Source organism: Aedes aegypti, chromosome 3 (assembly GCF_002204515.2).
Source record: "Aedes aegypti strain LVP_AGWG chromosome 3, AaegL5.0 Primary Assembly, whole genome shotgun sequence".
NCBI classification, from domain to species: domain Eukaryota; kingdom Metazoa; phylum Arthropoda; class Insecta; order Diptera; family Culicidae; genus Aedes; species Aedes aegypti.
In genome coordinates this window covers 167,919,854-167,947,637 of record NC_035109.1, presented here as the reverse complement: position 1 = coordinate 167,947,637, position 27,784 = coordinate 167,919,854, and the positions used below count along the sequence as shown (strand labels likewise).

Here is a 27,784-nt window from a genome sequence, read left to right as displayed (position 1 = left end):
AGATTGTGGGGCTTGGGGATGCTACAAAGGTCATTAGCCAAATACTTCAGTTTACCGTAGCGTAGCTGTAGTATAATTGGTAATGCGTCCGTGTACAGAATGGAAATTGTGGGTTCAAGTCCCGCCGGCTACATAATCTTTTAGCACAATGTTACCACAATTACACTTAATTTGGCAAACATATCTCTATCTGCCGATATTGAATACCTTTCCCCTAAAAGTAAAAATAGCTGACTGCAAAAGTCGAAAATAAAAAAGAGAAGAGTAAACCCCTTTGATACGGATGTATCATAGCCGTCGTTGGTCAGTGTGTACGGCAGCAGCCACGCACCTATTCCTCAGCCGAATCGACAACCCGTGCGATCATATGGGGATGTAGGTACAATAGTGTTGCGTTTTCTCACACCGACTGTATTCAATGCCGGCAGATAGAGATATGGTGAGGGATAAGTGTGGTATATTGGACTAGTAAGATTGTGGGGCTTGGGGATGCTACAAAGGTCATTAGCCAAATACTTCAGTTTACCGTAGCGTAGCTGTAGTATAATTGGTAATGCGTCCGTGTACAGAATGGAAATTGTGGGTTCAAGTCCCGCCGGCTACATAATCTTTTAGCACAATGTTACCACAATTACACTTAATTTGGCAAACATATCTCTATCTGCCGATATTGAATACCTTTCCCCTAAAAGTAAAAATAGCTGACTGCAAAAGTCGAAAATAAAAAAGAGAAGAACAAAGGATTATATATGCTGTAACTAGCAGAGCATTATTTGGAATTAAATTATTGCACGGAGAACTTGTTCATTTTTTTCTTCTCTAAATTGCGTAAAAAGACGTGAACATATTCGATGAACTGAAAATCCAGGTGCATCTTTTGATTCATTGATTTGATTCGATAACTAATTGAGGGATATTTTGCTCTAGGCAGATTCATCTAAAAAAATACATTTCTTCAACCATTTAAATTGAAATTTGTTTCAAACAAAGACGGAAGGGAATTTTCAACATCTACACTGTTGTGAATTTCAAATTATTCGGATTTAAATTGAGTCGATACCATAATTGTTTTTTACAGTGCTCTTCAAACCATTTCTTTAATTGGTTGTTCTACCATAAATTATAACCATAATTTGACCTAATTTACGATACAATACAAGAAAACTTGAAAGTTTCAGAACAATTTGTCGCATCTTCTGATCGAATGTATCAATTATATTTTCGATAGAATAAATAGTGTAACATCTAACGAAAACTCGGCTGTTCGTTGGAGTACGAATTGTAATCCCCTACGCTTAATATGCAGTTATTATTGTTATATAGGATGTTTCTAACACTTTGGAGATTTCTACGCTATCATTACAGTTTTAGTACTATTTGTCTGTAGTGTACAGTTATTAATTTTTGTTCTGTTCGTAGATGCCTTAGAAAAACAACAAATCATACTCAACCATTTTCTTCAAAACACGCAAACACTGTGAGTAGTGCTACTTAATGTTTTTTCTATCAACTGTTCGTTATTGCTGTACATCTCTTGGCTTCTTTGAGATGAGCTTCGCTTCTCTGTAAATAAAAATCTTTTTTCTTCTGAGGCTGGTAACTGTTGATTCTGCTTCTGTTAATCGTCAACCTGAAATAACATCCATGTTGAAATCAATTGTTGCATTTTCATAATCAAGCGATAGTATCGACAAAATCATTAAAATCAAACCATCCACTGTCTCTCTCTTGTTTGCGCCAATCCGGACCTTGCCACACACACAAACATCCAGGCCGCTCTTGAAACAGTCAGATGCGAAGAGCTTCAGCTAGAGCTGTCGGCTGCCTTAAAATCACGTCCCGGCCGAATGCCGACTAGTTCCAGTTCCGTTGGTGTCGGAGGTCTCAGTAGCACAATAACAAGCAATCATTCGACGATGGTCAACAGTATCGGCAATTTCGGTATGGTTGGCAACTCAACGTCGTTAGGAGGCACATCCTTAGCTCTCAGTGGCATAGGGGGTGGTAGCAGCGGCGGAGTAGGAGGAGGAGTAAGTGGAGGTGGAGGAGGAGGAGGAGGAGGTGGAGGCAGTACTGTAACATGGGCTCCCACGCCAACCCAGCAACAAGGAACTGAAATAGATAGGATTATGGCAAAGATCGAACAGGCACGTTTATCCATTGCTAATGTATGTGTGTTAAACTAGAGAAACATTATTCTAATTTATTACGAAAAATATTATAATTTTTATGTATTGGTCACATAATCGAATGCGATTTTCGTTCTTTCGTTTGGAAATATACCATAGATTGATGTGAAGAAAAAATTTAAAATTTTTAAGCCGATCAAAGTGTTTATAGTCATTCGATTTTTTGATGTTAGCTATAGAATAGAAGACAATATGTTGACTGGAAAATCCGATGTATAGCACGCAATACATAGAAGTTAGTTCAGAAGATCATTTACTTTTATGATTTGATATGTTTGCAATATTTTTGTTTTTTGAAACTGATTTCTGTCCTAATCATTTTAGGACAATCGTATATTGGCCGAGTTAGAGCACCCGCGAACTACTGGACCAATAATGTCATCATCGTTGGGGTCTGGTCTGACAAGCACAAGCCTTAGCCTATCCCAGCACCAGCCCCACCTCCAAACGACAAGTTTATCGTCTCAAATAAACAGCACTGGAATGCTTGGAGGACTAAGTGGACTGACTAACAGTGGAGTTCCTGCAAGTGTTGGAACCGGTATGCCCAGCTCTATCGGTCTAAACTCGATAGGTATTAGCTCAATTGGAACCGCTGGAATAAGTTCTATCACCGCTGGTGTGAATTCCATGAACGTTACTTCGATGGGAGTGACCTCGAGTGCCAGTAGTCATGCACTAACCGATGGACAGTACAGTGTATTAACGTCATCCACAGGAGCTTCAAACCCTTACTCAGCAGCTAATGTTTCACCACTGCCAAGCCGAGCAAATCCACTGAGTACTACTGCTATGCCACCCTTATGTCAGGTGCTGAACTTAAAATTTTCTCTTACAATTACATTTTAATAATTATCCACCTCATCAATGTTGCCATCGCTATCATCTGATTCTTCATCACAGTTATTATCCTTTGCATCATCATCATCATTATCTCTACCTCAATTCCTCCAACGACTTCCCCACCAGTCGTCTCGAACCATTTGGAAAGCTCTTTAAATTTCACCCCACTCTACTAGTCAAGCTTTTTCGCACAACTCATTTATCTTCGTCTCGATCGCTGCAAGGCAACGTGCCATTAATCATTCATCCACTGAATCAATATTTAATCTCATCACTTTACATTCACTTTCACACATAATGGCAAAAATAAATGCAGCTACACTTTTCCTATCTGACTCTTTCAACGAAAATGAAAAAAAAAAAATGAGATTCGTCATATGGAATCTTCACTATAGCGCATTGTGGCGAAACTTCAAAAACTTACCAGACCGATAATTTTGGTTTCATTTACAATACACAATCGTTTACAATCATTGAATTTGTTGAACTTCTTTATCCCTAGCATTATCAAACCAACACTTTTGTAATTCAGTAGAGTAGTGACGATTAAGTTATTGATTATTTTATGACAGATTTCACACAGATTTACGTTTCAGAAAACAGCATGAAGTAGATTAGTAGGTTTCTCACAGCATTCAGTATTATAGTTTTTATACTGTTTTAGTTTGGGCACAGTACTCTATTCTCTGGTTAAACGAACATCCATCGCTTGTATCTTAAAGTTACTCATAAAATCATTTAACATTAATAGAAGGTATATTGATATTGATGACATAAAGTTGTGAAAGTAATGCTATTAATTCTGATTTACCATATCATATACGGTATCGAATTTGGGAATAAATATCAAAAAATCTAACCATATACACCCGATTCTGTTTTTGCACGGGGGATGCGTACCATGCAAAAAAAGTTTTCAGTTCAAAATTTCAAAAACCGTGCGAAAAAAGTAACACCATTTCTCGACGTTTCATGCAAAACTAAGATTTTGATGAAAAAAAATGTATGGAAACTTTTTTTGCACGGCCGTGTAAAAAAAATCCGTGCAAAAACAGAATCGGGTGTAGTCACAAATTATTCACAGAGAAAAATAAGCGATTTTGTTTTATAAAAACATGTCATGGTCAGGGTCCTTTTTTCCGTACCAATGAATAATGCGAACTTTACGATTTTTCGCACGAAAGGAAAATGTATTTTCGCTTCCTCACGTGAAAATGATATTTTGCTCACACTTTTTTTTTCCCTAGAGTTACAATGGAGAATAACCGAAAATCATTCCACTGGGGATATTAGTTTTCCAATCCATCATATTTTACGCTCACCAACTTCTCCCAAGAATTATCACTATGTGATGCCGTCGTCGGGATTTTAACATGGAACATTTCTTAAAACATCCACAATGCGTACACGTTAACCATGCTACCACATCTACCTGAAGAAAGTATTGATTAATTTGGTGCATAAAATCAACTGCTGCTCGTGGCAATGGAGGTGTGTGACTATCTACTTTCGCTTTGTTTTGTTCAGTTCACAGATAAAATTCACGCTGAAAATTTTTGTGACTCACACACTCAAATCTCAATCATTGAGTTCTTCTGCGAGAGGAAACAAATTTGAGATCTGATTCATGAAACTCACGCATGAGATTTTGATGCAGAATCACTGCTAACGTTGAAGATGATTCGAAATCTGTCAAATTCAATATTATTGTTAACATTAGAAAGGTTTGTTATATTTCAAGCAGAAAAATAATGCGTAAAGCCTTTATTCCGTTTGCTGCAATGCCTGACAAAACAATACAATTCCAAAAAATAGTATTGGAGGATTTCTGATTATTGCTGGCAAGATAGCGAAGGAAGTGAAGTGAAAGTTCAATTTTTGTGTGAATTTAGTTTGCTCAATAATGAGTCAATTATAATCAATATCGTGTAACTTTTTCTGAGGGTGAAAAACGTCTTAGAGCTGAAAAACATTATCTGTCCCAGTAGGGACGTGCTTCCAAGAAAAAGAAAATGAAGTTTGACGCAAACCTTGAGGTATATGGATAGGTTTCAGATTGTAAGTGAATGTTTGTTCTGTGAAACTGTTTCCAACCAATGGGCAATTATCCCCACCGTGAATGCAACCCCGCTGGTCACTCAGAACCTAACTCTCATAATTCAAATCAACTATAACATGACTTTCGCATCAAGTTAAGTATAATCAAGTACGTCCGCGAAATTGTTCGATTTTTAATCCGATTAGTAATCAAACAAATTGTAAATCAAGGTATACATGTAAGCGTCTACGAGTTGACGACAATAAATAAATAATTATTTTTTAGATTTTACTGCCAAAATCTTGCAAGTGTTCTCCGAACCATAAAAGATAACGGCTCTAATGTCACATTGATTTAAAATTTTGGTTGATCAATGCTGACAAAAATAGCCATGTTTTTTCAGCGTAAAGTTTGATTGTAACACAATTCCATACAAAAATTTAGATAACAAAATTAAAAAAATATAATGTGGTCAAAAAACTTTCAAAGTAAGATTAACTGATTGCTTTTTGAATGTCTCATAAAGAGTTTCGGTTAGACGTTTAATCACAGTGATATGAACAAAATCGTTTTGTATATTTTCGGGGGCGACCCCAAACTTTTGCAGAGCAATACTATTTTTGTATAATATGTATGTTGAATTAACGAAGAAAACAAACATTGTTATTAAAGAGAACAATTTAACTGAAATGTTTCCTAATATCAGCTCCATCCGTATCGAATCTAAAACATATCGACCAGCTCTCCGTGGTAACATGTGGCGACGATAGGATAGTGATGCTTGCTTTCTTCATCTTCCCTTGTCGGCATTATTTGATTTATATGCGAAAAACATCTCCCCAAACTGTTGGCACGACTTTTCTTGAGCAAGGCAGTCAGCGTCCTTGCCGATTTTCCCCACCGAAAGCCTAAGAATCACTTGCGGGTGTGCCAAGGACACTAGACTGGGCAGATTTCTTCTATTTTCTTAAGCGATTTTCTGCTTGAATCCGTCCTGAATGTTGACTCCTTTGGCCGCGCGGATTTCTGTCCCCAATTGAAGGGGACACTTTCGGCATTCGAAATCATTATGATGCTAGAGCGTCTGTAGACATGAGATGCGGCTTTTCGGGTGAACGAGGCAGAACTGAATAAATAGTTGGAAATATGTTTGTCAATACATAGTAGACTGCAATTCAAATCTTGTATCATTTCAAATAATTTAATTAAATTAACCATTCAAATTCCTACCGGCTTGAAACAAGAAATATGATAGGAGAAAATAATTTATTCCCCAATTTTTCAACATTTGCTTTCAATTTTCTTTCAACAATCTATGGCTTGATTCTGTATGATTTTAATGATTCTAGTAGCGTGAGTCAGGAATGTTTTTATCGAATGAAAAACAAAACCGCAAGAAATTGTAACACAATGAAATAAACATCTTTCTAATATAGCGTATTCTACAGAAAAATTACAAGATACAGTTCTTTTTCTGTAGAATACGCTATATTAGAAAGATGTTTATTTCATTTTGTTACAATTTCTTGCGGTTTTGTTCCTGTAGAATACGCTATATTAGAAAGATGTGTATTTTATTTTGTTGCAATTTCTTGCGGTACAGGACATGGAACATGTAAAAGTACAGTACAGTATGAAACCTCAAATGTCATTCCGATGATGACTTTTTAAAAGATTGCATTGATATGAGAACAAAGTATTAAATGTATTTGCTTCAAATTTCAGTCAAAGAATTAGAATGTTTTTTCTGAGCTTAATTTTTTTTTATGAAAACAAAGTATTTAGAACATTGGTGTACGATTTTTTTATGTCAAGTTAAAATATTTTCACAAAATATTGTATAAAGCAGAAAAATTAATTTCTAAGCTAATTTGAAGTTTGTTGTTATCAACTAATAGATTGCAGTTCTGTGAGTTTTGATTGTTAACAGTTCTTCTAAAAAACACAGACATATTATACTTTTTCGTTTTTTCTTCCGATGTAACACGATATACTAATTTATGTTTGATAATGATAGTATACTGATCGAGACGACATTTGGTGCCTTAGACACTATTCAGTTCTCATTCGTAGGTTGATTCTACTAATTACGAATCAGCTTTGTACGAAGGTTTGTGAAACAAATTCAGGCAAAGCTCATTTTTTTTAACTAGTTCGCTTATTTGAGGCTCAATCGCGTTTAACGTTTTACGGGTTCAAGGTTCTCTGCAGCTCATTTGGGAGGTATATCGTAATCGCGCGATTTTCGTTTCACGGCATTGGTACGAATTTCGTGTCGGTATTTGGCTGCCGGATGGCTAGGATCCTCAACACAGGGACAACAATCAAAAAAATAATATGGGGAAGAAAACATCAGGGAATTTAACTTCTATTCCAGACAAGCGAAGAAAATCGTTAGAGCAAAGCTCAGTTATCAAACACAGATACTCTAGAATCAGACTACGCTTGAAAATACGCCGAAGAGAAAAATTGTGTGATGCAATGTTTACCGAATATTGTTCTTTCAGTCAACAGATTATTTGTTGAAGTCCATTCGCGCCATTTCAAAAGCAATGGCCAATCCAGACAAAGCTTATTTTAGATGCATTTTGCAAATCTACTAAAAATATGAAACAAAAAATATTTTTTGGCTACAATGAGTTTTTATTTAGTAGACATTGTGGAGACCCAAAATGGATAATGCTGCCCATTGTGTATACCGAATGCATAATTAGAACCAATTTGAATTTTCTCATAATTTGAGACTTTATACGTGTTACATTAGTATGCAATGTGCACACGAAAAGATAAAGAAGAAGAGGCTACTCCAAATTTATTTGATTTCATGGAATCCTAACTAGATATAAGTTTAATTATCTAGTTGGGTGAATTTTCGACGCCATAATGGGAAAGAGCTTTCCCTTACACACATATTAATTGATATTGCACACATGCTGTCAACAAATCTCAATCGAGCATCTATTCAACATTCGAATCATGAACGGTGGAAACCACCTTCAAAAAGACGACAACCAAAAATCAATAGCAAAACACACGACCAAAGTAGTTCTGTGAGCAGCGCATCCCTTTTTCGTATTGTTTAAGCTCCAATACGAGCTCATCATAGCTTTTCGACAGCTTTCTGCCTTTTTCGGGCTGCCGATACCTTACTCTTTTATTGTTAACCGCAGTCCGTTCACCAGATAGGGGAGAAGGCTACAAAACGAACCAGCAACCAACAAACTTCATTTTTCGAAGTAATGATTGAACATGCTCTCTCAGTGATGTCTCACTCTCGACTCACACCAAATCGAGCTCTTCAGGAGTAACACATAATTTGTGTAAGTATTACACGTGTTGCAATACAATCCGGCGCAGATTTGTTCTTCTATTCTTTTGTGAATTTTATCGAGCAACCCGATATTGCCAATCATCTCTGTATGCTATAAAATGCACGAAAAGCAATAATAAATGAGTACAGGTACAACTTTTCAGGTTGTGTTAAAATAACATAAATTATGTATTGGTGTATACAATTTCAGTTGAGAAATTCGATGCATTTGATAGAGATAAAAACTCAAAAGTTGTATGAAGATAATTTGTTTAATTATTTTGTTATTTTGGCATCAAAAGAGAAACATAACTTATAAGGAAACTGTAGGAGTTTTCTCAAAATAGGCCGAAACCAATACAACACCTTTTGCAACACATATTCTTTCTTTTATTTTATTTTATTCATCACTTATTTTTTTACTTTTCGTCACATTTTTATTCACTTCACCACACAACTGCGACTGCTTTCCACTACAATAATCTCCAAACTGTGGTGGAAGTGTGGTGAAGTGAATAAAAATGTGACGAAAAGTAAAAAAAATAAGTGATGAATAAAATAAAATAAAAGAAAGAATATGTGTTGCAAAAGGTGTTGTATCGGTTTCGGCCTATTTTGAGAAAACTCCTACAGAAACTAATCAGTAAGTTTCATGAGTGATTAAAGCGTTAGCGTATGCGTTAGCGTAGCTACGGTATACTTCGTAGATTGGATACTAGCAACATTCATGTTTTTTTTTTTTTTTTTGATAATCTTATCTAGATTGCTTTCAGGAGCAGGGCTAGGGAGTGAACCTTGATCCAATCCTTAACAAGAATACCAAAACCATGAATATCGGTATTCCCGGCCACGCTTATCTTGACCGTAACTTGGGAAAGGGAGAGGAAATGTTGATGTAGCACTTACTTAATGAGAGGCCACCGACTCAGCGACGCCCTCATAAGTGCTACGGAGTTGAAAAGCTGAAAAGCTGGTGATAGACCCAGAGCATTTCATGTTTATTTGTTGTAAATTTAATCATTTGAATGCCAGCAAGCAAAGGAGAGAAACAATGCTTTATTTACAGTATTGTTCATATTGTTTCCCGTGAAAAAAGAATGATCGCGCGTTCGATGGAAGTGACATTCTGCTCAGAATAAAAAAAAAACAGAACCGATCCCTCCAAGGTTATGGAATTAATACTTACAAAAAAAAAATGCTGTTCAAATAACACGAAACGAGCGGCTGTCCACAGCTTGAGCTTGAATTTGAGCTTGAGCTTGATTGGCCGCCCGTGGTTGCTACTCCAGTATCGCCAGATCAGCTGCACTTACACAAGGAACCAACCAGATGACTGCTTGGGATTAACAGACACCCTCAGTATATAAGTGCAGGTGATCTTTTGTGTTTATTTAGACTCCCACGGTAGACCGTATATACCACTGCGTCTACGCCAGTTCATGCAGGCAGAGTGAAGCGGTGGGGTAATTTTTATGGCAGAGAGGCTTGCTGGTTTGGTTAGCAGACTGCCCATGTATCAGGCGTAAGGAAAGGCGTGCTCTAATGATGAAAGAGTGGAAACGTAGGGAGACGGTTGATTTCTGTCCGTCTCGGGTTCTAACAAATGCTATGAACTGAGATATATCTAGAGTGGTAGATAGAAGCAAGTGAAAGATACAACTGCAAAGCACGAGGAAAGGGACAGGCCTGGGATTGAACCCATGATCTTCTGCTTATGAAGCAGAAGCGGTAACCATTAGACCACCAACCCCGTCCTCACACGAAACGGGCGGCTGTCCACAACCGAGCAATAAAAAATGCTTAATTCTTGAATTTTTTTATATTTGCATTAAATCCTCAAATGCACTTGATTCCAACGAAAATAGCTTTGACATAAGGGACAAACTTATACTCTTTACTTTTGCATTCGTTTTTCTTAACTGATTGACATAAACTTCGTTATTTGGTTTTATATGTTGTGGACCTCGCACTATAAAAGTTACCCGCATTATCAAAGTTACCCAGTTTTACAGTATGATGCAGTATTCACACAGATCAGTTGCATACACAAACACAAAGTTTCTGACCAGTTCTTATGTTGATTAACAGTATTCAAAAGCCTCTCTGACTGATTTCAAATAAATAGTTTTTACTATGCCAATACTGGTACAGCTACCCTATGTGTGCTCAAAATTCGTAATATGGCTGATACAAATATTTAATTTCTTTTATGTCCGAGATCACTTGGAAGGTACGAGGGGGGATAACAATAAATAAGGAACAAAAAAATAAAAATGAAAAAAAAAGTTAATTTTTCGAATTTTTATTTAAACGATAATTGTTAAACTTTTTTCAAACGTCCTCAGGACCATTATTTTAATTGTTTTTTTACTTTACCTAACCTAACCTAACTGATGTCAAAAAAATGATAAATCTTTTGTTTTCTCTTCTTCAAAATTTTAGGATTTTAGATGGGGGGGTGACATAAAAGAAAATTAATATTTGTATCAGCCTTAGTAAGTTAATAAATATATTGTCGATGAAAAATTCTTCATGCGTTTTGTATACGATTTGTTTAGCTTCGAAATTGGCGAATTTAGTATGGAAGAACACCTAAAATTTTGAAAAATCCAAATTTATCTGACATAATAAAAGATTTCAAGCTTTCAAAAAACTGAGGAACAGTAACCTCATCCTTACTCGCAATGTCGTATCGCGATATCGAGACAGAGAAAAGTTGATTTTCATGGCTATCTTCAAATCGATGATAATTGAAATTTCAACTCTGTGAAATGCATAATGTTGTTGTAGTAGAAATATCGGTAAAACAACTATGAAAAACACATTTTTTATAAAATTATTCGGAAGTCGCATCTCATAATACAAACAGGTATTATCATAGTTTATAACGAAAATAATACCGGAAATGCTTTGAGTGCGTACTGAAGCATTCGTCCCTACTGTGAGGCCGGGTTCCGATTCCTCCTATTGCGGCATCCGAGAAAAAGTGAACGACTCCGAATGCGGGAATCGAAGAGATTAAATTTTCCGCTTGCCTCCGTATTTAGTTCTCGTTCGGTAAGGTCGGGGCAAGTTTAGCCGTAGGGTGGTAAGATGCGGACAAAATGGCAAAAAAACGACTTTTGCTCGTGGCCTGGCTATCCCACCAGCACCATAGCCAAGTGTAAGGGTATGTGAGATGCATGTCTATCATGGCGATTCGCAACGAAACGATGCTCGGAATTTCTGGCAAAGTTAATGACGGAACGAAATGTGAAAATGTTTCAATAAACTCAAAATTCAAAAATAGGCTGAATTTTTCGAAACGAAACGAAATTTGATTATGTTTTGCGGAATATCTATATCAATCGGTTTTTTTTTGCATATGCTTCAGAAAGCTTGTTTTTGTATCCATGTATGTCTGAAAACTCAGTGCTATGTAAAAAACATGCGTGCCACTCCGAAATTGATTGTGCGTCTTCCAGTCTTAGCGAGTAAACTCAAAGCAAGGTACAGGAGACAAGTTGCACAGAAGCACAAAAAGCTCGTTCTATACTCTTTCAATCTCTTTCGTGCCAGCACAAATTTGGGGCCTTCCTTAGCCGAGTGGTTAGCGTCCGCGGCTACAAAGCAAAGCCATGCTGAAGGTGTCTGGGTTCGATTTCCGGTCAGTCCAGGATCTTTTAATGGAAATTTCATTGACTTCCCTGGGCATAGAGTATCATCGTACCTCCCACACGATATACGAATGCGAAAATGGCAATTTAGGCAAAGAAAGATCTCAGTTAATTACTGTGGAAGTGCTCTAAGAACACTAAGCTGAGTAGCCGGCTCTGTCCCAGTGGGGACGTTAATGCCAAGAACAAGCCAGCACAAAAATTCACTCTAGAAAAAAATCAGCCAGGTATGCTTTGGAGGCGGATAAGTTAATAAGAGCATTGCAAAAACTTATATTTGGTAAAGCCAGCAGCGCGTGTAAAACCAAAATAGATTTGAGTCGCACCCCATCCCTGTTTGTATCTTTCACTATAAGGCGTACGAAACCAATCAAATCTTCCTCCCTTTGAATCGGAAAGAACTCTATATACCTACAATATCGTGAACAGGCTCATTATGAACTATATGAAATTTTTGGGTTACCCATCTACAGGTAAAAGTGAATTACAAAGTGATGGGAAATTATGTTCTTGATAACTAAAGTTGTCGTTATCTTGTTTAAAATAAGAGTTAACATAACAACAAATATTAACTCAAATATGTTCATGAAATAACATTAATTTTCCATTATCATGTTAATTTTCAATAGGATGGGCAGGAGCAAATTTTAGTAATGATTTTTTAACAAATTAAGTTCTTCAATAATTCACTTTTATCCTTTATTTTTGTGGACAATATCAATACGTAAATAGACTAATTAGAATCTTTGCTTATGAATGTTACGGATATTGTAATGCAAATCGTTAAACGAGGACAGTTAGTTCTCAAAGACAAATAAAATCAATAAATAAATAAATAAATAAATGAAGATTTTTGATAATATACAACATCATGATATTAAGCATTCTCAAAGGAAAGCCTCATGGTTCTCGAGACATTTTTATGGTTCCCAAAGTTAACGAAGTAGATTTCAGTGGACATCTAGACAGAATATGAGAAATTAGCAATAACAAGTACGCAAATGTCAAACAATTTCAGAGTTTATAGAGATTTTCAAAGGATTCACAAAGGGGATTAAAGCTTTCCGAAAGATTATTAGGGACTTCCAAAGTGTTCCCAACAACTCCCAAAAGGCAAACGCAGAATTCCAAGATTACCCAAAAGGTTTTTAAATGTTCTCAGGGATTGTTGACTTCCCCTACAAAATCAATAAAATCAACTTTGATACTTCGGAAGCTCCTTTAGATGAACAACAGAACTGTTAAAAGTAATTTTAAAAGCTGGAAGCCTCTAAAACCCTCTTGAGAACATCTGAAAATGCCTTGAGAACTATTGGGGAATCGCTTAAAGTATTTTTAAAACCACTTTGATGGTTTATGGGACTTATGGGGAACTTGATAATTCATTTAGAAGCCGCTTGGCAACTCCTGGGAAATTCTCCAAAATCTTATGGTTAACACCAACTAGAAGCCCTTGGAATCTCTTGATAATTTCTAGGAAACCATTATTACGTCCCAAAACATCTTGGACACTACAGGAACCCATGAAAGACACTAGTAATCTTTGGGATACCCTTAAGAATCACTGAAAAAAACCCTTACGATGCATTGCAAACGCCCTTTTTACATTAAACTGTAAAATATACGGGATAAAGCAAACCCAATAATGTATGTTTTTAATGTGGTCTAGATAATAAGAAAAAATAGTAAATAAACCATCTCATACAACATTCCCCCATTATCATTCAAGGCAAATGGACTATTGAAATAGGTACATAGGAACCCCAAATGAAAATTCATCATAAGGAATCGAGTTGAATTTCATAGATATGGCTTATGAAAATAAAATTTGAAACAAAGCTTTCGCGGCAACCTGGAATCGTGCATAACGCACCTTTCGTCTGACGCTGCTTTCGACGCCTTGATGTAAAGAGATGATAAAACGATGCACTGTAATAATTGTTTCATATCTTATTTGACAAAATGTATGAATTTCAATAGTCCAGTTCGCTGCGTATAGTAATAATAGGGAATACCAATTTGCAAAATTTAAGAATTTAGGCAATTAGGAAAATCGGAAAATAAAAATTTCAGCTTATTATGTTCCGTTGAATTCCGTGTTATTTCAATTTGCGGTATTTGGCGGAATCATTCAGAATATCGCATACCCTAACCCAAGTGTTCATAATGATGAAGGCGATGATGGCTGGGAAATGAGAAGTGGTTGCTTGCTACGGAGAGACACGGACAAGAAAAACGGCAATGAAAAACGATACGCGTCGTCTTCGTCGTCGTCGCCGCCGTCGTCATTTGTATTGCTATCGTTGTTGATGAAATGAGGCCAAGCCTTTTTGGCTTGTTCACGGCAAGATAAGTGAGCAACAAACTTTGGACCCAAAGTCAAAATCCTTCTTACCCGTTTGGATGTGCAGAATATATTTCGGCGAAAACCGTCTAATAATAATGATAACGTACGATCGTTACGTGAAAGTGTGCCTTCTCTATGAATTTTATTAAAGGTTCCTGTTCTTACGACATAGATGTTAAACAAGCTGGCCATGCAAATAATAGTTCGTAGACACAAATATCAATTTTTACAAATTAAGGTATAAAACTCTGAAAAATAATGAAAACGTTCTGGTGGGCTTCGAACCACGATTCCCAATACGCTAGACTGGGCGCGTTAACCAACTACGCCAGAGAACGGGTAACGATTCTGCAGCGCAGTCGACCAACCTGATACCAAAGTCCGTCATGACCCCACATGTTCCTTCACTAGGGCGGTTCAAATTAAAAAAAAAGAGCTGGCACATTTGAATTGAAGTTAATATGGTATTTCCAGCTCAAACATATGGGAATAAGCACATCTTCTACTGTTTGGTTTAGGAAAATCGTTTATTGCGTTCAATTGCACCCAGAATGTCAAAAACACTTCTTGATACCATAGCAAACAATATTATAGAAGGTTGTATCATGATTAAAATTGATAATGTTGATGTTTTAACCATTTGAAGTAGATTTGCTAAGTTCATGCTATACTGCTTTGTATTTCTTCAACACAGCCACTAAGCGCATCATAGCCAACTATGACGCTAAGCGTGCTGCCCACAAGGCGTATGCATATATGTTATTGTATGGGAGTGCTGATCTAAGCCTACACTTAAGCAAATTGACTATCGATAAACATAGGAACCCCTTATGAAAATTCGCCACAAGAAATCGGATTGAAATTCATAAATTTTTCTTATGAAACCAGAATTTGAAAACAACAAAAGTTTTCGCGGCAACCTGGAATCGAACCAAGAACCTTGCGATCGATAGACCCGTGCGTACACCACGCGCCAGCGGCGCTGTGATGTGGAGTGATGCTAAAACGATACATAAAGCGTTCGTATTGCAATAATCGTTCCACCTTTCATAAGGCAAAATGTATGAAATTCGATAGTCCAGTTCACTGCGTGTAACTTTCAATAACTGAAGTGTTAATGAAAATGAGCTTAAATTGAGATACAATTATGTTAGTTAAGGTATTTTTTTTGTTTCTTTATTAAGGTGAATTTTAACAGATTGACATATGGCTAGTTCTTCACCTGACTGGCAATGTCAGATGGGCATCCCACGAAAAATGAGTAAAGAAGGATAGACAGAGGGGCCAGCCTTCGAGCCCAATCATGGGGTCTCACCATTGTGGGTTTTTAACGTAAGACGATAGACACAACCTATAAAAAGGGTATGTTCGCCTTTGCTGGGTCGACGATTTCTGCAGCCGAGAAAAAGAGAAAGGATCGTTGACGTGGTTGCGAGTGATAACTTTGTTGTTGGATGAGTCTTACCCCCGAAATCGAAATCTCTAAGGGAGCCCACCGGTCGTGTCGGCGTGAAGATATTTGCAAGTTGATTGAAATGATGGTGCGGTTGCGTATGGAGTTACGTTAGTTGGATGGGACTTACCCCGGAGGAGAGGTCATCGGGAAGCTCACTGGTCGTCCTATCCTAAGGACGTCAATGAAGCGGGGTTGTTTGCAAGGACATCGCGGATGCTTCCAGAAATGTTATTAGTACTTCTGTGGTGTTCGTACAGAGGGCAGTGACATATTACATGTTCCGCTGAGTTGTGTATACCGCATTGTTCACACTCTTGACGGAAGGATCTGCCATCAAAGTTATAGGCAAAACGGGTATGTACGGTCCTCAGACGTGAAATTATTTTCTGGTCGTGGAGCGAGGAGAGCTCTACCCAACTAAAAGTATCTCCCTTTAACTCTGGTGTGGAACGGAAAGGGTAAAGCGAGGCCTCTGGTGTCCCGTACCAGCTAACAAGTCTGCAGCCACATTTCCTCGAATACCGCAATGCCCAGGAACCCAGGTAAAGGTGACTGTCTCTGGAGTATGGGCTCGCATACCCACGAGTGGGAGGGCCGTTCGGACTGTAAGGCTGATAAAACCCTTGCGGAATCGGTGAGGATGAAGATTGAAGCACTCGCAGGTGAGATGGCTGCTTAAAAGATGGCCGCTGCTTCGGCATAGAAAACCAAGCACTCCTATGGAATCGGCGCTGAAGATGCCGATACCTACTCCACGCTGGGAAAGAGAGCCGTCTGTGTAACGGTGTATGTGTGCCGGGTATTTAGTCCGCAGAAGTTCCAGTACGGACGTTCTAAGCATCGTAGAGTCATCGCCACTACGGAAGGTCTTTTTTATCTGATCGTCTACACAGTTTAAAATAATGAAGATCACACGTCATGTAAACATGACGTCATGTAAATTCAAGTCTAGTAAATTTGTGTTATATGACACGTAATCACACAGGATCCCTGACACATAATTGAAGTTATATATTACCATTATATATCACGCTCCAATTATGTGCATTATATTTCTCATATATTTACACGTTTCGTTCGAACTGTGTATGTTCGGAGCGAGAAGCTGCCAACTACTCGCTCCATGCCAGTGTACTCTAGCCACAGGGGGAAGACTGAAATTGGCAACCTCACGGAGGATACGATTTGCTTGATCAAAGAGAGCGACCCAATCGTTTCCAGCTGTTTTTGAAGCGTAAGTAGTAGTCGCTTCACGGCAGATGGCTACGTGCACTCGATGACGGAACTGGAAGATACCAACTTCTGCACAGGCTGCGTCGGCGGGGGTTGATGGAAGTTAACCGGAGATAGTGCGGACGTATCCGTTGAAAATCGGTGAGAGGATTTCTAGTAAATTTTGTTAACTCAAACAGGTAATCTCGAGACCGTAAAGTAGCCTGCTATTTATGTCCGATCACGGACACTTGACGGATGGACAACTCCTTCGTCTGAAGAAAGTGCCAGCGGGAACAGCAGCTGACGATAGCTCGACTCAACTCAACAACTCAATATCCTTGAAAAAGACTCTTTTTCTTTCGGTTGTCCAAGGAGAAAAACTTCACTTTTACCTTTTACCGTTTCCGATGTTTATTCGTCGATGGTTAAAAGAAAACTGATCCACTACGAACGAACTCATTCCCTTTTATACTTTTGCCTAGAATGCCACCCACCAATCAGCGCAGTTCTCGTCTCCATTGGTCGGTGGAACGTAGCAAACATGTTGCTACATGTTCGTCGCGTCTTCCTCCATGCGCAGTCCGAATGATGCTAGCCACCGTCGCTCAACAGCCGCCAGCCAATACATAATAATATTCATTAGGGTGGGTAATGCGTGTTTCAGTAATAGGGTGTAAGCCGAAAGGGAAATGACTGTGGAAATATTCACAAACGTTCGCTCTGTGCGCGAACAATTTATGATAGCTTGTGCTACTCTGAAGCATATCGTTTAAATGATGTTCAAACGGGAACGATAGTTCATTTTTAAAGCATTGAAATGTTCCTTAAATAGCAGGTTACTGTCAATCAAAATTCCTACAGTCCTGACAGTTTTTCTGTTTGGAATGGGTTGCCCGTCAATTTTGATTCCTGGACTCACTAGCTTGTTTACGTTTACGAGTTACGTTACAAACGTGGCCGCGGACGCTTTTAGCTGCGCAGAGGGAAAAACCAACGGAAGAAGCACATTGGTATACTGCCTTTACTGCTGCTTATGCTTTGACTCTAGTGCGTCTAAGAGTTTGACCAATGGCTACCAGCAAGATGTCGTCGGCATATACAAAAATGTAAATGTCTGGTGGCAAGTTATCGAACACTCCGTTTATCGCTACAAGGGAACAGCGTAACCGCCATGACCGAGCCTTATGGGACCCGGACTGCAACCCGGAAAGATCGATGCAGAAGAAAGTTTTTAAGGAAGCCGATCAGGTTCCTTGAGAAACCCCAATCCGTCAGTGGTTTAAGTACCAAGGCGTCCATGTTCTATTGAACGCTCTGGAAATGTCCAGCGAAACAAGGTCTACATGCTGTCCTTTTATCCGTGCATCATGAAGGAGGTCTCATGAAGGAGGAGGCGAAGTAAGAGTCAGTGCCGTATCCCGGCCTGACGGCATGCTGTCAATGCCCGAGTCGACCATCCGCTTCGAGCTGCTCTTTTAACCGCTGGTTAACCATTCTCTCAACCACCTTCGAAAGGCAACACGTTAGAGATATGGGACGGTATTTAGATGTGTACCGAGAGGAGCAATTCAACTGAGAAGCGCCATGGTCCTCCGGAATCACGAAATTGGATAAGCTAGATTGCTTGTTAGTGATTCTTTGGATGAAAACTGGATCGTATGCATCGATGCTGACTTTACCTGGGCTTCGGCAACCGCAGAAGGCTCGGTGATCGTTGACCGAAATCCGCGTGATTTTCCTTTTACCGCTTAGGGCGTTAATCTTCCCCCAAAAATCTGCCGAAGTTTAGGAAGGATTCATGGAATCAAAAAATTCTCCCCATGATAACCGCATGGCTGTCCTAATGGTGGAGCGACATTTTATTTTGACGGCTCTGTAAATCCTGAGTCTGTCTTCTTTCTCCGGATGGTCGTTGGGAAGCCTTTTGAGTGCTCTGAGGGTTTTCCGTCGTGCTTTGACAATGGAGCGAGTTTTCCATCAGACCATCAGCGAAGAGCTGTGCTTCCTGGTCTGCTGCCGCTTTTGGGGATGGCTGAGGTGGCTGCCTTTGTAATAACATTTGAAAGCTTCTTTAACTAGCTTTCAGGTTCTTCTAATTCGAGAAGATGATTGATGTTTGATTGGTAGATTTGCCAGTCCGCCCGATCGTAACACCATCTGGGGCGTCTGGTGATTGGCGGGAACGTGACCGCTGCCGAAATCTGAATCGGATAATGATCACTACCATGCAAGTCGATGCAAGCTTGCCATAAGAACTTGTAAGCTATGGAGCGACTCGCCATTGATAAATCTATGGACGAAGCGACACGGCCGTTGTAGAAGGTGGGTGAACCGTCATTTAAGGATACCATATCCGAATCTTCTAAGTCGTTAAGGATAGCTGTTCCGCATGAATCTGTCCTATCGCCACACCAGATTTGATGATGCGCATTGAAATCTCCAAGAAGCAGTCGGGGCTCTGGAGTGGTCCTGATTATGTTTAAGATTTTCTCTCAGAGAGAGAGCCGCAAGGAAGGTAGCAATTAATGATCTTTAGCCTGAAGCTACCAACTAAGTGTCGTATTTGTGTATATGTGGGCTAAATTGAACGTGATCAACTAGTATACGGAACGAAACAGTGACATTGGGTCAATCCTCCATATATTTGAAACGAATATCCCATACAAAGTTCAAATTGAATACGCCATCTGGTGTAGCAACCATTCGTTTTGAAGTTTTGTGAGAGCTTTTCTCATACCCTAAGGCACATATTTTTTTTTCAATTTTTTTTGGCCAGTCTAGTGTTATATACTTTGATGGTAAATTAACAACTGTTTGCAAAAAGTAAAGAACAATATTTATGCACTACTGCACAACAAGTGCATTAAAATGACACAATCTCACCCCATAGGTTGACTCAACAGTCCTGAGAATGCGCTCTTTATGCTATGCTCTATACTATTAGGAAAAATAGGCCATAATGTTGTTCATTCTCTTGATGAAAAGTTGGCTATTATACAACGGAATAGCAAAAAAGTTATATCAAGTATCGCCGTTTCTGCAGACAGACAAACAAAGTTTTTAACAACTGTGGAAGTGCTTTTAGTACGAACAGCAGCAGTTAAGCGGACTCTGTTGCACTAGAGGCTGCCTAGAAGAAGAATTTAAATTACCATGCCCACACAGTTACGGATCACCCACAGTGACGGATCACTTTGGCGTTCAACATCGGATAACTCGCTCAAATCATAAACGTTGACGTAAAACATATTTTTCCCATGTTATACTATTTGTCTTCTACCATTTGTAATGTTGAGCACAACATTCAACCGCTAAATAACGGTGTATTTGACAAATGTTTAGTTGGTAGCACACAGCTAACATTATATGGTCTTTTCTTGTAAGAAGTGCCGTCAGCATTCATAAGCTCCCACAGGTGGTAAAATTCAAATGTTATAGCATGTTTTATGCTCGTTCGCTTCGATTTAGTATAAATTCATCTTTGGAAAACATTTTACTTGAATTTTTATTCTAAATACCGAATATTAGCACTTTTAACTAGTGATCCATAATATGGACCAGGAAATGATTGTTTACCACGGTTATGGATCACTTCCAAAGAATGTAGATTTCTGCTATTTTATGCACTGAATTCGACATTTTCAGATAATAGCACTAAGGATTAAACTAATAAAACATCAAGGTTTGTAAATTTCATTTTTTAGCAGACATAAATGGGTGCAAAACTTGGTGTGGAGCGCAAACAGTTCATGTCTCAGTTACTACAATGCAGAATCACTATAAAAAGGGCATTTTACCCTTGTTTCCAGCTCTAACACTACTATTTTTGGCAGTAATATATGACACATTGTTAACATTCGCCATACCATGCAATACAGATGCATTGAGTTGAAAATCTCTTGATTATGCGCATTGATCCGTAATATGTCACAAATTGATCCATAATATGAAAATTGATCCATAATATGGTTTTCAGGAACCGATACAATTTTTAATTTTTATGCAATCCTATGTAAATATTGCACCCAAAACAGTTTTCTAACCGAAGTTCCAATCTGAAACGATTCAATTCGTGCTTTTAAATTACAATTTTACGTTTTCCATGTCGTTTTATTGAATTTTTTAGGTTGGACTCCACACTATTTGATCCATAACTGTGGGGTCATGGTATGCAACTCGATATAGATATTCACCTACATATACGGCATAATATACTGCTACTTCAAACCAGTGATGCATTTTAAACTGAACGCAAGCCAAAAATGAACTGAACGCGTTCTAGTTGTGCACTAGAAGCTAGTAAGCATTGGACTGTTGTGCAAAACCAACCACTTCACTTCAAAATGTACAATTAAGTTACAACTCCGAAACAACTACATCAAACTATATTGAATTCATGTTACTCAAAATATCTGGAAATTTAAATGTTTCTTAACATCTTTGCAAAACTTCCATATTGAAATATAACGTGCATCTGCCATAGAAACAGTTCTCATATCGCGTTTATTTTCCAGCTCGCACGGTTTCAAATTTTTGAACTGCTCAATGTGCACGCTTATTTGATCTCTCGTTCAAAGGTTTGAACTGGAACGCAAACTGAACGCGTTCGAATGCAATACTGTCTCAAACATGCTCTAACATTTATTATTTTGTGCAAACTCACTTGTACTTGAAATTAGTGGTAAAACGCTTAAGATTCTGATGACTATAGTCATCTATGAGTAAGCTTTTCTATTCTGCATTAATAGCGTCATTCGTAAAACGCATGTTGGGTGGTCGCAGTCGCAGAAGCTAAGCTGCCTTTGTGATGCTTTGCTGGAAACATTGTTCTATAGTATCCCCACTGCTTAGTGGACGTCGCTAGTAACAGAAGCATAAGAGAGGGAGCATCTCAGAAAACGCACCCAAAAGCTCATCTGGCAAACACACGATGACACCATCATCTGCTCGAACAAAAGCTAGCAAAAGCCAGAAGACGACGCCTCGGTCGTCGTCATCGTCATTCGCCAATCGGAAAAACTAGGAGAAAGCACTCCGAAGACGAAGACGACGTGTGATTCAACCCAGAAAGGATTCAGCCGTTATTTAATTAAGACCGCTCCTTGGTAGTTGGGGGGCCTAAATAGTGTCTCGTGTGTCATTGGAAACCCTTTTTGTGTCTAGGAAGTTGTGTTAGTCAGCCTGTTCCGCGTTGATTACATTTTAAAGCAGTTTGATTTAATCGAGGGCTTAGAGAATTCAAAGAAGACACATTTAGACTAGAATTAAATTCTTGCGAATAGTGGTTTTGGTGAAACGGAGAGACGATATTTTTCTCGAGAAGGTATATGAATGCAAATCGCACATGAAAATTGTGAGTGGAACGAAGTGGAGGAAAATATTTGCAAACTGCCGTCACAGTGTCTCTGTGTTATGCTGTCCTTGGCTATGACACCATTATTCAAGTTTGCTAGGGTGAAAATTAAGGCACAGCAGTTGTTCTACAAGTTACCATGGAAAAATGTTTCATTTTCACAAGTTGGCAGCAGTAATGTAACTGGTAACAAGGTTATCCGAAGTACAGTGACAAGTTTGTGGGAAATTTTCAAGTGCTTTAAAGGCTTCAAAGCATCAACGGGCCAAGACTGTATGATGTCATGCCTTATTATTAATTTTAATGTTTTCAAAAACCCTAGAAATAGGTTCCACTTGTATGAATTATTGTCTATTCGCTACCTTACGTATAGAATTTAAAAATAATCTGTTATCAAACAATGAAGTTTGTGAACCTGGTGATATCGATGAACTAGAAGATTATCGTAACTAGGGTGTTCGGAGCCCGGTGTGGTGTCGAATTTGGAGGCTCCTAAAATAGGGAGTTATGTCGTTACGCCAACATGTGAATGATTAAGTAATCGAGATTAGAGTATTGTTAGTATTCATTTGTGATAAAAAAATGTGTCTCTGTCTTTTTTAAAGTCATTTAATACACTGCTTTCATAACATGTACTATGATTACCCACATTTTATGTATTAAGGAAAATATGAATGAAATATGAAAAATCTGTTATGCTAGTTAGGCTCTTTTACGTATTCAACCCATTTGAGCAGAACCTCAATAAAGAGAATCACAGAGTAGATTATATACACTAAGCTTGTTACGGTGAATTTCACCGTAATCTCAACAACTGAACAGTTCTGTGAAATAAAACTCCGTAATATCGTCAGAATTTTACGGATTCCGGTGGTTTTTTACCGAATACTGTAAAAATTTACCGTACTCGGATAATTTATTTCACCGAACTGTTCAGCTGTTGAGATTTTACAGGAATCCGTAAAATAATTCAAGTGTGTAGTATTGCGCTTTTTAAATCTGTCATTATTGAATTATCCTTTTACACATATTTACGCGTATTTTGATTGCCACTTGTAGCCTTTTTCAGTGTCAGTTACTAGTATCACAGTCTAGTGGTTAAGGGTCACGAATGGTTCGAAAATAATTTGTGCACGACTTCGTCTTAACGAAAGAAAATATAAGAGCTCAAGATTCATCAGATGGATCAAAAACAAATTTTTGGAGCAATGTGTTTGAATTAGTTCATTTAAATTCAACAGAAATCATTAGAACGGCTTAAAAATAAAAGTATACTTAGCAAATTATCTCACATTTTCAGAACTTTGAGTTTCAAATAAGTAAAATCAAGCGCAAAACTTTAAATTTCAGTTTTTGAACGACAAAGTTTGGGAACACTTGATCCCTCAGGTAGTTTGAAGTCATTATATTTGAGGTGCACTAAAATTCTATTTGGGAACTTATATTGCTTGTTTTTAATTAAGAATCGTGGTTTACGGCTAACCAGCCGAGTAGAAGTTCAACAACTACCGAAAAGCTAAACATTACATATGCTTTGCAATTGGATTATATGGACAAATTGATGTGAAATTTTGCGAAAAAGTTACACGCCTTCTCAGTGAGAATCGAACTCACGACTCCCTGATCTCTAGTTAGGGCGCGTTACCCCTACGTCATGAGAGGACTCATGGACGCAGAAGTTAACCTGAATTCGATTTCAGCTCAATAATTACGTGGTCCCTTTTCGCAAAGTGCACCTCTTTCGGAAGAATTAGATGCCCATCCAAACACAACGCTTTCTATTTATATCCAATGCCTAGCCCGAGAACGCATTTTTTTTCAGGTATTGAAATAGCAAACCACACTAGCCAGCAACTGTGCTGGCTGAGGTTTCTATTGTGTGGGCTTCCAATGGGTCGCGACGTTCTCAAACGACCGGTTACGGAACATGAGTCCGTTGCTCGATAAATATGTATTCAAATCACATTTTTTCCTCAATACATTTGCACCATTTTACGCAAGTTCTCAAAAAACGCTTCTTTATTCAGAATCTGCATCGAAATTGATTATTGGTCATAAGGTTTTGTAGGCATTTCAATATTCCTAAGGGAACGACATTCCCTACATAACATTTCTTTTCACTTGAATGCGAACGACACGTTGATGGCCTTCCCGCATCTTTACTCTTCCACAATACAGTTGTTGTGGAATCGATGTAGGTATGATAGGCAAACAGTTTCAACACAAAATAAATCGCACTTGCTCTGCGCACAATAGGGGGACTGGGGGTAGTTTGCCCACGTTAAGAAAAACAGCGAATTTAGAGTTGAAAAACATTGTTTTATGATCTTTTTGAATTATGGTCGGATAAACAAACATGTTTTCTTTCAAATAGTACAAACAGCTATCCATTTTAGCTTTTCAGGGGCTTATAAAGTAATTTTTAAAGAATGCTTGCTTAACTGCATATGTATTGTTTTGCGGGGAAAAACGCCCCGCTTCAGTTCGGCGTTAGTCATGCTGTAAACGCACGCACACAATCATGCTGTTACATATATCCGGGCGTTTATTCAGATGTTATTGATCAATAATAATAATACATGCTGATGCGAAAAATGTGCATTTGTAAGGTTCCAAATTGCGCGTAACTTCAATAAGGACTGTTCATTTTATAAAGTGGACACCTTGTGCATGCTGTATCTTTCTTATTAATCAATGAAATTTCAATCGGTTTTTTGCACATCGTTCGACTAGTATTGTACAATGTTGTAAAAATTCTCCAAAATAATTGAATTTCACACGAATATGGAACAACGATTAGATCGGTCGATTTTTTGAAGTTATCAAAATCAATGATTGTAAGAAATTGGCTGGAAAATTCGATAATTTATATTTTCTATTTTCAAAAAAGGCTTGTTCTTCGAAAGCATCATCAATCAGAAGCCTGATGGAAAAAATCAAGTTATTTTTGGAGCAACAATTTTACAGATATAATAAAATCAATTTTCCCGTATATTTTTAAAGAATTTTTTTTTAATTTGATGGGAATTGATATGAGTACAATTTTTTGTGTAAAAGTACGTCCTGACGGAAGTCCTAATATAGTATTAATATGAAAAATAACTTACGCCTTCATAGAGTTACTTAGTAAGTCCCCACGTCACATTCAAAGCACAACAGAAACACAATTGTTTTATTCTTAGAAGACCTATCAATCAATCAACACTGCTGTAATAAAATCGATTTTATTTTCCACATATTATTTTCATAATATGTTATTCTGAGATTACCAATTGAAAAATTCGGAGAAAACTGTTTACAATTTGCTGTAGATCGATAAATATGCGTACATGATTTTAAAAGTATGAGACTTTTTAGTAAAACTTCCATAAACAGTGAAATTTATACTTAAGACTGTAGTTTAATCTCACGATTTAGCTTTCGTTTATACTAATATAGTTTCTTTAGTAATCCAAACTAGTTTTGAACACGCTTTTTACTTTTCTCTTTTGCTGGGAGTGAAAGGATGGTGTATCAGCAAATTTGGCCATAAATGGGTAAATCACTAAAGTTACCTAATGTCATAGAATGGTGGAATATAATTGACATTGACAATCATCAAAATTGGCAACACTGCTGTAATAAAATCGATTTTATTTTCCACATATTATTTTCATAATATGTTATTCTGAGATTACCAATTGAAAAATTCGGAGAAAACTGTTTACAATTTGCTGTAGATCGATAAATATGCGTACATGATTTTAAAAGTATGAGACTTTTTAGTAAAACTTCCATAAACAGTAAAATTTATACTTAAGACTGTAGTTTAATCTCACAATTTAGCTTTCGTTTATACTAATATAGTTTCTTTAGTAATCCAAACTAGTTTTGAACACGCTTTTTACTTTTCTCTTTTGCTGGGAGTGAAAGGATGGTGTATCAGCAAATTTGGCCATAAATGGGTAAATCACTAAAGTTACCTAATGTCATAGAATGGTGGAATATAATTGATATTTTTAAAGCTTTACCTTTAGTAGAATAGTAAAGGATACAAACATACAATTTGTTCATAAAAATAAGGATTTTTGTTTTGCGAAAAATAATGTTAAACTTTGACGGACAGCTTTTTTAAAGAGTTTTTGGAAAAACTATTTAGCTCTTCAACCAAAAGCATTTTCAAAGATTTTATATTTTCATAGCATTTTAGAATAATAGGTCAACGATACACAGAAAACCGATTACGATTTTATCAATAAATAAAAAAGATATAGCATAAACAAAGTGTCCACTTTATAAAATGAACAGTCCTTATGGCATTACATTTGGTAGAATTTGAATTCAAACGGCTGTTTTGGTGTTATGAAATAGAGGTGGCGAGAAAAACACATAAAAATATATTAAGAGAAGCATTTTTATCCATTTTCTATAACCTTGGGAGAAAAAAAAAGTATTCTAAACCACACCGTTCGTCCAAATCGAGGGTGGCGCGTTTTGCCCCCTATGGGCATTTTACCCCCAGTTCCCCTACAGTAGTTGATTTGATGGATGGATGTGGGTTATGAAAATGGTCCGCGTGATCTTTGGGGATTTGAATTTGAAACTTGTAACCATCTAAGTTATTGGGCCACCAAGTGGCGCGGTAGCTTAGTAGATTGAAGCTACTTTATTTAATTTTGTGTAAGTGTACTCGTAATACACCGAAGCATACTCAATACCAATACCATACCTATAGAGAAAAAAAGGAAAATCATCATTCAAAATCACGTAACAAATAAATAGTGCTAAAAAATTTTCCTTTGACAAGAGACAAACTCTTAGTAAGAATGATGAAATAAAAAAATGCGTGCAACGATTTCTTGTAAACAAATTCAAATGTCACTGATTTCTTAATAATAACAATAATAATACAGGCTCCCATTTTTTAATGTTTAAAAATATATGTTTCCTGCTCTTTTTCTTCGACTCTGTTGGGATAAATTCTCAGAGTTAATTTAGTTAGAAATGTCTATGGATCTTGAACAGTAACGCTTTCATGAATTCCCTGAAAAACTTGGAGGACTTCTCATTATCAACTTATTTAGGATTCCCCTCGGTTTAAATAGATCTACTTAATTAGATAACAGAATAACGTATTACAATCCAAAAACACGTAATACTACTGGAAAGTACTGATCTGTACTAATGAAATCAACTCAAAAATGAGAATTTAAGCAACCTTCATCGGTTAAAAAGATGGCTCTACACATAAAGTGCCAGGCCCATCCTGCCTGTTAACAAGTTTGTGTACAAGTTGAGTATCTGCATTTCTATTGCTAAGAGGAATTTTAGAGCAGCTCAATCCCCCGGACCCGATGCGAAACCCCATGACTACGCTATTCTTCTAGTAGATGTCGTT

General features: G+C 37.5%; 1 protein-coding gene and 1 long non-coding RNA gene across 10 annotated transcripts in view; one reads left to right on the top strand and one right to left on the bottom strand.

Annotated features, from left to right (window-relative positions):
• LOC5574135 (RIMS-binding protein 2) overlaps nucleotides 1-27,784 on the top strand; it is a 232,902-nt gene that overhangs the window by 109,121 nt on the left and 95,997 nt on the right. For 8 of the 9 annotated variants that reach the window (XM_021853143.1, XM_021853142.1, XM_021853146.1 and 5 more), the window contains 2 exons: nucleotides 1,773-2,147; nucleotides 2,514-2,999. The exons of the other annotated variant lie outside the window; for it this stretch is intronic. In XM_021853143.1, the coding sequence (XP_021708835.1) occupies nucleotides 1,773-2,147; nucleotides 2,514-2,999 (861 nt within the window). The remainder of the gene's footprint in view (nucleotides 1-1,772; nucleotides 2,148-2,513; nucleotides 3,000-27,784) is intronic. 9 annotated transcript variants of the gene reach the window in all.
• On the bottom strand, nucleotides 1,387-1,777 carry LOC110679130. Its single transcript, XR_002502239.1, has 2 exons — nucleotides 1,712-1,777; nucleotides 1,387-1,630 (listed from the first exon to the last, which is right to left on the bottom strand). It is a non-coding gene; the product is annotated as an uncharacterized LOC110679130 (long non-coding RNA).